The sequence below is a fragment of the Haliaeetus leucocephalus genome, unplaced genomic scaffold (assembly GCF_000737465.1).
Source record: "Haliaeetus leucocephalus isolate CR32 unplaced genomic scaffold, Haliaeetus_leucocephalus-4.0 Scaffold871, whole genome shotgun sequence".
In the NCBI taxonomy this organism is placed as follows: domain Eukaryota; kingdom Metazoa; phylum Chordata; class Aves; order Accipitriformes; family Accipitridae; genus Haliaeetus; species Haliaeetus leucocephalus.
Genome location: NW_010973307.1, coordinates 4,810,430 through 4,823,755, shown reverse-complemented (window position 1 = coordinate 4,823,755; position 13,326 = coordinate 4,810,430). Strand labels below are relative to the sequence as shown.

Here is a 13,326-nt window from a genome sequence, read left to right as displayed (position 1 = left end):
GCAAGAGCTCTGGCCTGGACAGGTACAGACGCCGCGCAAAACTCAACTCTTCTTCACAAACTTCTCTCTCCAGAGAAGGTTTCCAAGGAACAGCCCAGGAATCAAGCGTAATTTAAAAGAAAATACACCGTGGGGCTATTCTCATTCTGTGCTAAAGGCACATATCACAGCCAGTGGTCATGCTCATGTAGGCTGCAACAACAGCCGAGCTCAGTCTTCATCATCTGTAGCTCTGTATTAAATGAGGAGCCACCAGATTTACTGCCAGCAAGGGCTGGGGAGGCCTGCAAAGCAGCTATGAGCTTGTCCAAATTTACACCCTCCAACTGTAGAGGGATCCCCCAGCTTTGCTGACCATCACCAGCACGAAGAGAAGAGTTACGCAGTCGGCAGCACCACGTTCGTGTACAAACCGAGTTAATAGCAACTGTTTCCAAGTCACTCCGCTGCCAGGACAGCGGTGAGACAGCACAAATTTGTTTTCCTTTCTTTAAATCTCGTTGGATTAAAAGCTACATCAATCCCTTCCCTAGAATAAATATCATTGTCTTTGTAGAACTGAAACATCAATTCTGCTTCCTTCCACCCACGTCCCTGAAAAAAGAGATGTATGTGCAGACATATAGATCTTCTCCCTTTAGAAGCTGTCCATGGCACAGAGCTGGTTAGGCTGCCGGGAGAACCAACCAGGTTCGGAAGAAATGGAGTCAGAGTTCACTTTTTGGGGTTTTTTTTGGCATTCTTAGCGATGGTGACATATTAAGACATCCCAAACCACCTCATGATTGAGAAAGGAGAGAGACTTTATTTACATAAAGTCATCTGAATCGTTGCCATCCTGTGGGAAGAAAGACAAATCAGGATCATTGTGCACATTAAAACGGAAAATGGTGAAATGGTGCATTCAGCAGGATTTCAGAATTGCCATTTATTCTGGTTTCCTGCCATTTCGGTACAAACACCGCGAAATCAGACCAAACGGATGCTCAACAGCTCTGGAGCAGGAACAGCTCTGTGTGAGGCTCTGCGTTGTGAAACAGCAGTTGCTATTTGCTGTCCCTGCGATGTATCACTTCCCTGAAACTGCAGCCCATCTGCTGCGATCTGGGAGGAACCAGAGAACAGGCTCTCACCAGCAGCTTTGTGGACCATCTCCATATCACAACCTGAGTTTCTTTCTGACTCAGGAGAAGGAAAGCAGTCTGGCACCACGCGGGGGTCAAGTGCAGAGAGGAGGAGACTCCCTGCACAGCATTTCCACCATGCCTCTCCCTGGCAAGTGTCACTAACCGGGCACAGCCTGCTTGTTCATGTCAGGAGATGCTTATACTTCAACCCAGTTCAAGTTTCAAAGGGCATCTGCATGCCAACCAGGAGGAAAAGCAAGGATTCTTGAAAACCACACACTCCTCTAAGCAGTTAGTCAGGAACTAGGATACGAAAGGTGGATTTTGAACTGAGGGTGACTCAGAGGAGCTCCAAGATCCATTCACTCAAGGTCCCACCAAGGAGGAAGCTGCAGACGTGCCAGACCTCAGGCAAAGCACAGGTGCATCCAGTGCACACCAGGGCCTCTTCTGAACTTCAGCCCCCAGCCCTCCTGTGACCCACCTCCTCATTTCCCTCCTGCTGGCCTGCGTTCCTCTCCATTTTGGCTCCTTTTCCACCGTCAGACTGCAGCCATGTTATACTGCTTCAGTCCCAGGCCAACACCTGCTTGCTCTCTGCAAGCACATCCCTTCAAGCTTCCTCTTCTGCCCCTCAGCACCTATATTCATCCCTCCCCAAACTGTTGTCCTTACACCTCCAGTTTACTTCTTGTTAAAAATGTGCATTTCCCCCCCCCCTTGAAGTAACAAGGTGGCATATGCAGGTCATGGTTGCCATTAGGGAGACCTCCTCAGCTCACGAGCCAGGTTATGCCCAAACAGCTCACAAGGAGAGTCAAGCCTGGTGCCCCACTTCAGACTCCATCTGTTCTTTCACTTGGGTGGGAAGGGGACTGGGAGGACCTTTGCACACACTTCCAGCAGCACAGACTCCTCCTGGCTGACATACAAGCAATAGGGCCCTCTCGGAAAGTGGAGGAAAGTGACAGTGTCCTTCACCGAGAAGGGGTGACAGAGATGTGCTCTGTCATGCAGGAGTCACCAAAACCAGACTGCAATGCGGGAGCTGTACCATCATGATCCCGCATTGAATTTCAGCTGTCTGAAAGGTTTCTGTGGGCAGTCTTACCTGATTGGAGGACATGTTCTCAGCCTTCATTAAGGATGAGTAGCTCCTGGAAGAGAAATTACATCATCTTGCACAATACATTTTCAAAACCCACCAACAGAGAGGCGTTTTGATAAAACAGGACCAAGTAACAGAAAAACAAATTTTCTTCCTTTCTGAACTCAGGCAGGCTGGACCTGTATTTGCTTATCTCATACTCTTCGGCTAATTAAAACAACCAGACAAAGCCCAGGCACTATGCAGACTCCTCCACATTTTTGTTCTGGAACTACCAGCTAGATCATCCCAGGAGGTAGAAAATCCTTTACTTTGGGGGATGGCCAAGAGGCAGCTCTGGGGCGAGGTTAAATAAGCAGGCAGGCCCCTTACTCTGTAGCACAGACGTGCCTGCTGGTGACTTCTCCCCAGTTTAGTTTGCTTCTCTAAGCTCTCATTTCTGACCTCTACATGTGTTGAATCACTCACAAAATCCCAGAGTTTTTCAAATTCTGGTTTCACTGTCATTTACAGATAAACAAAACTTACTAAAGCTTAAAAGCAAGTTTTTGGGGCAAGCCAGTGGATACGTCCAGTGCTGTACAGGGCCGTCAGTACTAAGGAACAAGCTCACACATGCTGTGGTATGGACAGAAAGGTCAATATGACATTTCAAAACACCATCCCTCATTCTGTGTTTAAAGGAGCGTGTGACTGAGGATTCACACATGTTTTAGTTAACATCAGTGATGCAAGAGGAAGCTGAAGAACTCTAGCAAAGGCTCAGTGCTTTCCAAGGCTCACGCAAAGCTGGAAGCAATTGCTCCCATCCCAATGACAGAGTGCCAAGCTGCTTGCCCAATTTCACCCAAGTTAGGGACAGGTTTCAAAAGGCTCAGTCCTTTCTTTTAACAATGGTTTAACGTGCAGGTTTATTTTAGGAGAAATGGGGAAAACACATTTATTCTAAAGACAAAGGAAATCACTGGGCCATGCAGACGTCTATGCCAGAGCAGGTCAGCTGAACACTGAGTAATGCCAAGCCAACTGTTAAACAGAAACTGCTGACCCATGACTCCCTCCCAGCACCAATGAAAACTGCAATAGTTAGAAGTTGGCACTACAATTTATTACTTACCTAAGTTCTTCCAGCTCTTTCTTCTTCTTCATCTCTTCCTTTTCCTTCCGCTTCATCTCTTGGATCTGGGCTTTTTTCTCATTTCTCTCCTCTCTGTCCCTGGCTTCCTTCTCAGCCGCCAGGTCTGGGAAGCGCTCCACTTTTGTCTTCTCTAGCCGGTTCAGGATCTCGTTCACCTTCTTCTCCACTGTCAGCATTTTCACCTTTGGAGTGCAAAAAACTGTGATCCTTATAAAAAAATACTTTTATTCTGGCACTTTCTCAACGGAAAGAAAACACCCTATTTCCACTTTACACATGGCTGAATCCCACAAAAACAGATGCTAAGGAAAATCACTGCCACCAAGGCCTATTCAGCAGGTTGTGTAACAGCAAAAAGAGGCCCACTCCCAACACTCAGAAGCACATAGCTAATAAGCATAAGCATTGCTAAGTACATAACCATTAATAATTTTGTTTCTTGGCACATGCCTCAACAAAGAAGCCAAGAGACAAGAACCAGTCTCTGCCAATTCCTGAAGAGGTGGCATGAAGTCTCTGCAGACCCATTTCAGAAAGAGAAGCACACACGCTGCTTGTTGACTGCAGGGGTTTTAGCATTTCTTGCCCTGGTACAGACCTGTTCTAGCCAAACAACTGCACCCCTAGAGAGCCTTCTCTCCCAGCAGCCAAGGTACATAACTACAACTTAAGCATAACATTATCTGTGGACACTAGGTCAGGCTCGGGAATACCTTAGTACACTGGCTTGACCCTACACCAAAGCTAAGCAGCTTGGCCTTTTAACAGGTTTAACAAATTCAGAGGCAGCACCAGGGTGAGACAGCTCTTGGAGCAGAGACAGTAGAGCGAGCACAGCATCAGACACCCCCAGGACCCCACACAGCCCTCCTCTGCCCAGCAAGTTCAAGTCCTGAGCCCTTCCAGACGTGTGGTTACAGTACTGTCTGTGAGCTGATCCAAAGTGACTGCTCATATGCAGGCTCTTCAGCTCTGGTAAGAGATGATTTCAGTGGAGATAAATTCAAACAGATAGCACAGACTAACACATGATACCATTCGGCATCAGCAAAGACTCATCAGCTACACCATGCTGCAGTTTCGAAACACACGCTGCACAGGCTACACTCTGCTACAGGCCAACACTCAACCATGGATTTTCAGGTGACGTTCAGGCAAGTCCAAACATGCTCCTAGGATCTCTCTTAGGCTTCAAGAGTGGATGATTCCCTGGCTTTAGGGCAAACGCTGAAGACAAACCACCCAGCTCCTAACATGGAAACGTTACAGTCTGCCACCAGGTCACCATCACTGGCTTACAGCAAACACTTACATCCTTCTGCCTGTGAAAGCCAATCTGCCCCACATCCATGTCTGCAGTCTTCTTCAGGTTAGTCCATGGCGTGTATACAACATTGACGTTGTTCATCTTGCAACCTAGGAAGCAAGGGAGAAGGGAAACATTTCAGTTCTCTCCCTGCTGAAAGAGGTCTTAAAGCCTTCCGTGAACATGGAAACACTGGCAGTTATTCCTGTCACAAACATTACTAGCTAGGCAAGAAAGACGAAAACGGAGAAGCCCTTCCAGTGTTACAGTGAAACGGAAGAACACCACGACATCATTTTCTGCAGTAACATGAGCGCTGCAGCAGTGTTAACGAACTCCAGATGGAGACCGTCTTTGCCAGAAGAGTGATTACTATGGAAGGGGGCCCCAAGGTGGTGTTAGAGAAGAGACTGCAAGGCCTCCTTGGCTCAGACAGTAATATGGAGGCACAAACAGGAATTTCTGAGATTTAAAATTCCTCCTTACAAAAGTGTAACAGGCAGCCCCAGCAGCTGCAAGCGACATCTGCTTCCCGTAAGACCCGCTGGCACAGGCTTAACAGAGAGCACCACAGCAGAAATGTCACAAGTGTTTGATCCAAAAAACCACACGCTCGTGTGGACCAGAAACACTCGCCGCAAACATCTCACACCGATTTCCCGGGAATCGGTATTACCTTGAATGCTATTCGCCTTCACTAGATGGGCACAGTCTATCAAAACTTCTTTAGGAATGTCATCCACCGTCTGCCCCTGTGACAGAGCAAGGCAACGTGAGCAGCTTGCGGCAGGGGGCTGTAGGGACTGATGAGCACACAAAAGCCAGGAAGCAGGGCATGATCATCTACAAACACAGCCAAGACCTCTACGCTCCACATTTTACAAGACTGGAGTCTTCTGTGGCATTTGTGAGGAGAGGCTTGAAGCACTATGAGCGACTTGCAACCTGTTTTTCTGAAAGGTATCCTCATTTAGTGGGTGATGGTTCCTAGACATACGCTTGGTGTCAAGCCAGAAATCAATTGTTCTGTTGGGCCATGTTATACTTCCTGCTCCTCCCCACGTTATTTGGTTAACAGAGGCTGTAAATTCAGTCTCCCCACACTGGTGGTTACCTGCACCCTGAGGGAGCCCTGCAGACTGTAGCAGTTCACGTAAGCAAAGATGGTCTCTTGCGCAGGAATCACTGCAGAATGGGCACATGCAGTTCTTATGCGAGTGAATATTAATGTTTTTAAATGTACGTGTCACAGGATTACCTTGTGTAACCGAAGGTACACATGCGCGGAAGAGAGCTTATCCACATGAAACCTACAGAATAAAAAAAGCACATTTAACAGAGGATAAGAGACGGTGATCTGTTCTGAAAGATTTACTTCCTAACAAGTGACAAAATAGCCACTCCATGGATGACTAAAGTATAGAAATGTTCATGTTTAAAAGCAGGCAAGGGAGTCAGAGCCTATCCTTCAAGAAACATCAGTCCTCTCAATGGGAGACTGAAAAAATAAAAACCCATTCCCCCTCCCTTTTTTTCTTTGAAATGTTATACTACATGCAGGCAACACTCACAGCATGAGCCTGTGTATGTGGTGTTTTGATCTGTCTATGTATTCTTAAGAGGAACAGCAAACTCGTGAACTCTGCAGCAGGCACTGCTTCACCACTTACATGACTAGTCTCAACATCATGGAGTAAAAAATCCCCCAAATTTCCCACTGGTCAGTACTAATGGAGCAGCCCAGTGCTCTGCCTCCAACAGCGGGAACAGGCGATGCTGCCTGGGAAGTTTACCATGCCTAGTGGTTTCAGTGGGTACCAGTCCCAACAGCAGGTGAACACCAGTTCTGCATTCACTTCATTCACTGTCTCCAAGATTTCATAAGCCTCGATCACCCTGCCTCCCTACCAGACTGAAGAGAGGTCTCCACTCCAGTCCATCCTTACAGCACAGCTGTTCATCTCCTCAATGGCTCCAGCTGCCCTTCTCCAGACCTCTTCTAACTTGACTGTGTTTTTACCATAATCACCTATTTTTTAAGCCTCTGTCCTGATCAACACTCACTCCAACCCTGCAGACTTCCAAGGACAGAGGGGGGAAACTGATCTCATGTTACCTCCCAACCTTTCTTTCCACCACTTCCTTTTTAATATAACTGGACTTTTTCCTTCCTGCTGCAAGACAGAAAACACTCCAGCACCAACACATGAACTCTCACTTGTACCTCCTGAGCCTCCTACCCCAGCTCCACTGGATCCCTCTTAAAGATAAGTCTAAAAAGTGCCAGACACCATTAGAACAATTCCCAGGAGGCCTCCGCAAGAGGACCTAGGATATTTTGTTGAGATGGCACCAGGATACAAAAAAACCAACATAGATGTCAGTGTGAGCTACAAGATACAAAAGAGGTGGGAAAAGATGACTTTCATGGTTCAGGCAATTTGAGAATGAATCTCAAGGTCATTCCTAAATAACAGTGTAGACATACCTTAAATTATGTAGTGATAGGACAAACATGAGACAGAAAATTAATGTGATACTGCTACAACAGTGTGTTATTCAGCTGAAGTACAATCTCTTCTGCTAGAAAAGAAAAAATATTCCCTTGCCAGTTAGCTGACTGCTGACAAAACATCCTCTACAGAGTGTGTTAGATACTACCTATTCAAGCTTCAGTCCTACCAAGACATCTCAGCTCATCCTGGCAGAGGCCACTTTGAAGAGCAAGAAGGAGCACAATCCACATGGTGCTTCTTGTTAGAAACTGTTAGCAAAGGAGAGGGCGGCAACTGTGATACAGCTGGTCTGTGCAATAGTGCCTGGAAGCAAGCTAACTCCTTCCTAAACATCTCTCAAACCTTATCAGTTTGGAAACTTTATGGACTAATCCAGCCAGCAAAGATGCTGTGAATTGCTGCTAACAGGTTTGCGAACTCCCCTGCCCTTGTTTTCTCTTCCGATGAGACCTTGTGAGCCAAAACCAACCCACACATGACAGAGCGCTTCCTTTTGCCTGCCTGGCCAAAGCTCTAGCAGGTCTGCTTAAAGCAGACACGGCTTTCACCTGGCAGGAATCAAAATATCAAACTCCTCTGCTCCTGCTCACCAACTGCAACTCCTGAGATGGCATCGGCTGTTTTACAGGACAGGCCAGTACATGCGCACAGCACACACAGGGGTGACACAGAGGAAAAGGCACTGGGAGACAACAGACAGTTTTCTCTAGGCACAGCATTTACTGTTGCTTAAAAAACTTCTGGCTCCATCCCCAGGCCCCGTCTGCTCCGTGATTTCACATGTTGATGCCTCCACTCTGCCTGTCCTCTGTTAGCCTTTTGGTTTTGCTGGTTTTGCTTCTCTGTGTGTGTGGACATCCAGGATCTGATACTCTTGCTTGACTCAGGAGGTGTGCTCTCTTACAAATACCAAGCTGCCCTTCTCCTTTAACTCTGCTCATTTCCCAAACACAGAAAGAGTAACAGCAAGCTAGCACCTATATTCTGAAACATAAATATCCATGTATGGAATTATTCAGGTTATTGCTACTCCAGCAGCTCCATGCACAGAAAAACCCCCAAAAGCTTCACAAAGGGGCCAGCTCCTATGATGAACAAAGCGGGGGGCGGTCAAGGGGGAGGTGCAGGGGAATGAATTCAGAATCAGTGGGGTCCCAACAGCTGCACCCAGGTCTTCTTCAATCCACCTCCACCCTGGGATTGTATTTAAACTGCTAAGTGGCCTTGGAAAAAAAGAGACTCTACAGTGCCTGTGGAAGCAAGAGGGTTGTTACAATCATTTGACTCGGGTACATAATGAAAGGCAATTTGTTTCAGCACCTACCAGATATCTTCAGGCCAGCCATACTTTATTAGATCTTCATCTGTAGGAATAAAAGCATCAATGAGCAAAGCCCAGGACCTCATCAACAACAAATCCAACTACCTGTCGAGCAGGAATCCTCTGCTGTTGGTCAGCCACTGCATGGCGACTGAACCGAAAGAGAAAAGGGTTTTAATGCTGCACCTGTCTGCTCCACGTATGGCAGAAACAGGTAAGCCAGGAACACCTCCATCACGTAATTTTGAAATTTTTAAGTGAAAATATGTTTCTTCAAATATTGATCTAATGGGGGGAGACTTTCAGGGCAAATCTTCAAAAGAGCCACACTAACACTCTTCCCTTGGAGTAAGACACCCGGTTTCACATCAACTACTGATGTGGAAACAGGAAGAGCAGCAGAACCGTAACCTTTACCATGAGGGAAAGGATGGGCACAGGAAACCTACAGAGTACGAGTGCTCACTGGAGAGGGCAAAAATACAGACTGAGCAGGGAAATGGAAGGTTGGTTTGTAAAAAGTTACCAAACGCAACCCGAAAAACAGTATTTTTCTCTAGACAGATTTTTTTTCCCAGTGAATTTAGTTTTCACTTGTATTTGAAGGCAGTTACACTGTCTAGTGGATTTACAAAATTTATTTATCCTAAATAAAAGTAACACAGTGGATTTCAGAGGGGTAAGTCAGAATCACTTGCAAGGATGAACAAGTTTTCAAACAATATATTGAATTAACACATACAAAGACATCCTTTCAAAATGACCTTATATCCCCACAAATCTAAATCTAAGCCGTTAGGCATTAATGTACTTACTTTCGTACTTATCTTTTCCCATGTAAATGGTGTAAACAGAAGGAACAACTGAGGGATAGAAAGAGGAAAACAAATCAAAAGGGGTTTGGACAAACTGTGCAAGGAATGACAAACGCACCAGTCTTGGTCACAGAAATTAGAATGAAAACTGCTCCGTCCATCCATCCATCCATCCATCCATCCCATTTCTCTCCTGGGGGCCGAAGGAAGATGGTTTTGCATTTCTTCCAGATTTTGTCCCAAATACTTCAACAGACTTTGGAATGTGGCATTTCCACTGCTTTCCATGGAAGATTATCCAGCAAAGAACAGCCTTCTGGGCAAAACCCCCTCAACATCCAGGTGGTTCAGAGTGTATCTGTGTAATTGTACAATCTGTTCAATTAAGCACATGTCTGGAGCCAGAAAGGCTGACATTGTATTTACAGTCTGGGATGAACATTCTGTAGGTACTTGAGTGAAACAGCTCATCCCAAAGTACCAGAAGCCCAATGTGAACCTCCTCCAGGTAGCCTGGGAGGATTAAAATTCACAACACAATGGAAAGACTGAAGTTCCATAAACTCATTTGGCTCATCTGTGCCCTACTGGGACACGTAAAACAGTGTCCTTCTCTTCTTTAGGGCTCCTTCCATCAGGCAGTAAAGACACTGCCAATTCTGGGAAACCAAGCAAGTGTCCCTTCAGCATCTCGACTGAAGGCCAGCACAGCTGGGAGATGGACACAGAGCAGTTAAGAGGGTGCTACAGTCAGGGAAGTCCTGTTGCAGAAATCACTGAGCAGCCTGCTTAAAAAAATGCTCCGTTCTTGTATGTGGCAGCAGGGAAATCTCAATTTCACAGCAACACTATCTACCAGATTGTCACGTTTCCAGCTTCTACAATTTTTAACAATTATCTTGTGCGTGAGCAAATGCTGCAGCTGTAGTTACAAGCCTCAGCGATGCACTGAAATTTAGCTGTTCTTCATGAGGACCTACAGCACCTGTGCACTTCAACACGAAGAATTACTGAGAGCGGGTTTTCTGCAGATGGCTTCACACTGTAACAGCCCGTGGCTGAAACAACCTGCTGCAGCAACACAGATTTGCGTTTTTCATATATTGTTGCAGAACAAACAGAATTCTCTAAAGCAACTCACAAATTAAGGACTAAGAGCAAACAAACGAAAGGCAGGTGACCAAATCTGCCTCCAAAAAGCATCTTTTGAAAATATGGTGTCTAACCTCATATTTTCAAAGTCACTAAAATAGCAGACACACTTCACTTACGTGCTACCACTCTGGCAGTGAAATGACTTGGATCCCAAACTGCTTACTGACCCAGTCCTTTCTGAGGGCATTTTTATTAGAAATCCAACATCACTAGCACAAAGCCCAGATGACACTTTTCAGTTTAGTAATGAGGTAATAAGAAATGGAAATTCAAAAATGTGAAAGGATTATATGCCTGTGGGAGTTAAAGGTTGGGAAAAAATCCACCTTGGACACATAGGAGAGTCCAGAGAATGTGAGATCATTGTGACTACAGGCACTACCCATAAGCGTAAAATTAAATGCTCAAAAATAAAATTGCATTAGCGATAGTTCTGTGAAAATGAAGCTCATCCTGCCAAAACAGCGGGGGAACACTAACATAACCAAAGAGGAGATTACTTAAAACCCATATGATTTAACACACATTAGTAACAGTGCAACAGATGTTAGGCAAATGGTAATAGCCTTATTGTAGACCTCTCTCTGGCAGCAAAACTGATTATAATGCATCAGAAACCCTCTGCAGAACTAGCATTTAAAAACCAAAGGAGACTGTTCACATCATTAGCAGAGTTAACTGCAGCTTGTCTGCTCCTAGTACCCCCTGAGGTACCCTACACGTCTGCCAGGCACTGTACCAGGCTCTTTCCTCCCCACTAAAAGGGAAGTCCAGGAAAGTCTCTGAACTTCTCCCTAACAGCCTCCAGATAAGCAGAAAATGTTTCCATCCATGCTGGGTTAAGTGATCAACACAGCCAGTGCATCTGTTCACTGAGGGTGTAAAGGGCCTGACTTGCCACAACAGAGGAAGAAAAGGGTTTAAACCAATCCCAAGAACAAATTTATTTAAGAAACATTCACAAGACTGTTAAGTCTTGCCTTGTCCAAGGAAAATCAAGCAGCCAGAGGCTCAAATCCTTCTCACTACAGAACTTTCTCTCTAGAATGGAGAAAAGCTATGCTATAAAATTTAGCTTGTGGGTACAGTGGGTAAAGGGTAAAAACCACACTGAAACTTTCACAAACAGTTTATACACTGGTCAGATGCCTGGGGGCACACCAAAAAGGAATATTCCTGTACTACCCTCCCTATCATCAGCCCATACTGCATCAAACCACAGATTTCTGATGCTTCAGAAGTGGCCAACCTTTTCGTATGGGCAAGCAAAATGGATCTGTCTATATTAAAGGAAAAATAATGAGACAATTTATGCATTAAGCCTTCCCACAAACTCCCGACGGCAGCACACTTGAGAAAGCTTTTCAGAAGTCACTCACCGATACTGCTATTCATTCAAGGCTGTTAGCAACCACTACTAAGAGGCTCCTCAGCTCAGGAAACCTCGTAGCTCCTAAAACGAGTTTAAGTTGTAGCCGATTTCGGCCCAAACCGTGTCCTTTACACCCAACCCCGGGCGCTCGCAAAAAGGCACCGGCAGGACTAACGGGGCTGCTGAGAGGGGTAGGGGCAGGAGGACGTGCCGTTACCGGACGGCCCCGCTCTCTGAGGAACCGGCCGGGGGCGCGGCCCAGTGCTCCCCTCACAGCGGCGGGACCCGGCCCGTCACAGACCGGCCCTCCCCCCGCAGGCACTAAGGCCTCTAGCCGCTCTCCCCTCACCCACTCACCGTTGGAGGTGAAGTAAAACACCATAGCGGCGGCTCCTCAGCCCGCCCGGCCCGGGGCTCCACACGGCTGCCGCTCTCCCGCTCCAGCAGCGCCTGAGCGACGGCGGAAACGAGCAGGGCGCATGCGCACCGGAGGATCTCGCATGCGCAGTGCGGTGCGAACGCGCTCTTCCCCCCTCTACGCATGCGCCAACTCTCCGGGCGGTGAAGCCAGAAAGAGCACTGCGCACGCGCAAAATTCCCGGTAGGCGACGGCACAGGCAGTTCAGCGCATGCGCGTTATGCCCCAGCAGTGCTGGCACGCCATGTCGCGCATGCGCAATACCGCGGCTCGCAGCTTCCCGCCGTGTGCGCATGCGCAGGGCTCAGTGCGGCGGGGCCGGCTGAGGGGCCTGTGGGCGCAGTTTATTTTATTTTATTTTTCCTGGATACGCGTAAATGTCCCTGGGAGCGTGCCTGGGGGCCACGGGAGGACCTCAGCGGGGGGGCCTCCATGGAGCTGCCGCCGCCCTGTCACCTCTCACAGGCCATTTAAGAGCAAAGACGCTGCTGGGCAACCCCTAACCGCCCCCTTAACCTTTGCAAACGCCTCTCGATTTACTCCATCCCCTGTTATGCCCAAATCCCCGCCTTGAGCCTCCCGCCCCGTCCGCCGCCCCGCGCATGGACTACAACTCCCATCAGCCCCCGCGCGCCCACCCTCCCCACCCCCCGCAGCGCGGAGGCGGCTCTGCCCTCGCGAGGCACGCTGGGAGTTGGAGTCTCCCTGGGAGGAGGGGGTGGGGGAGCGTGGCGAGTTCTGCCACCTGATTGGCTGTAAAACGGGTAGGGCGGGCGCAGAGCGGCGCGCCGCAGCTAGGCCAATGGCGATGAAAAACAGCGTGAGTGACGAGGCGCTCGGCCAATGGTAAGGGGAAGGGCGGGCGGGCGGGAGAAGGCGCGCGGATTCGAAGGCGCGGGAGCGTTGGCGGCGGAGGCGATGCTGAGGTGAGGGAGCGCGGCCGGGGCCGGGGGGGAGCGGGGCCCGGCTCAGGCTCAGGTGTGTGTGGAGGACGGAGGGGGGAGGGTTTGGCGCCGTGTCGAGGCATAGGGCTTGTGTGAGGGGGAACGA

At 48.0% G+C, this 13,326-nt stretch overlaps 1 protein-coding gene across 6 annotated transcripts; it reads right to left on the bottom strand.

Annotated features, from left to right (window-relative positions):
- On the bottom strand, nucleotides 1–12,311 carry CCDC25 (coiled-coil domain containing 25). 6 transcript variants are annotated; one of them, XM_010583190.1, is made up of 9 exons: nucleotides 12,216–12,311; nucleotides 9,332–9,379; nucleotides 8,520–8,559; nucleotides 5,938–5,989; nucleotides 5,356–5,431; nucleotides 4,686–4,789; nucleotides 3,353–3,555; nucleotides 2,239–2,284; nucleotides 1–838 (listed from the first exon to the last, which is right to left on the bottom strand). In XM_010583190.1, exons 1-9 carry the CDS (start codon nucleotides 12,238–12,240, stop codon nucleotides 809–811), a joined length of 624 nt encoding a protein of 207 aa, XP_010581492.1. In that variant the 5' UTR covers nucleotides 12,241–12,311; the 3' UTR covers nucleotides 1–808. The 6 variants fall into 6 exon arrangements, with proteins under 6 accessions (XP_010581492.1, XP_010581488.1, XP_010581487.1 ...); XM_010583186.1 differs by lacking the exon at nucleotides 1–838 and adding an exon at nucleotides 850–1,430; XM_010583185.1 differs by lacking the exon at nucleotides 1–838 and having other exon boundaries at nucleotides 1,341–2,284.
- Nucleotides 12,312–13,326: the final 1,015 nt, after the last annotated feature.

What these genes read in the sequence shown, in the direction of transcription:
- CCDC25 (XM_010583185.1), bottom strand. Translation starts at nt 12,240, where the DNA reads ATGGTGTTTTACTTCACCTCCAACG. An exon ending in TGTACCTTCGGTTACACAAG is followed by an intron (nt 5,432 to 5,937) that starts GTAATCCTGTGA and finishes GCTCTGTCACAG; the next exon opens with GGGCAGACGGTGGATGACAT. An exon ending in AAAGAGCTGGAAGAACTTAG is followed by an intron (nt 2,285 to 3,352) that starts GTAAGTAATAAA and finishes TTTCTCTTCCAG; the next exon opens with GAGCTACTCATCCTTAATGA.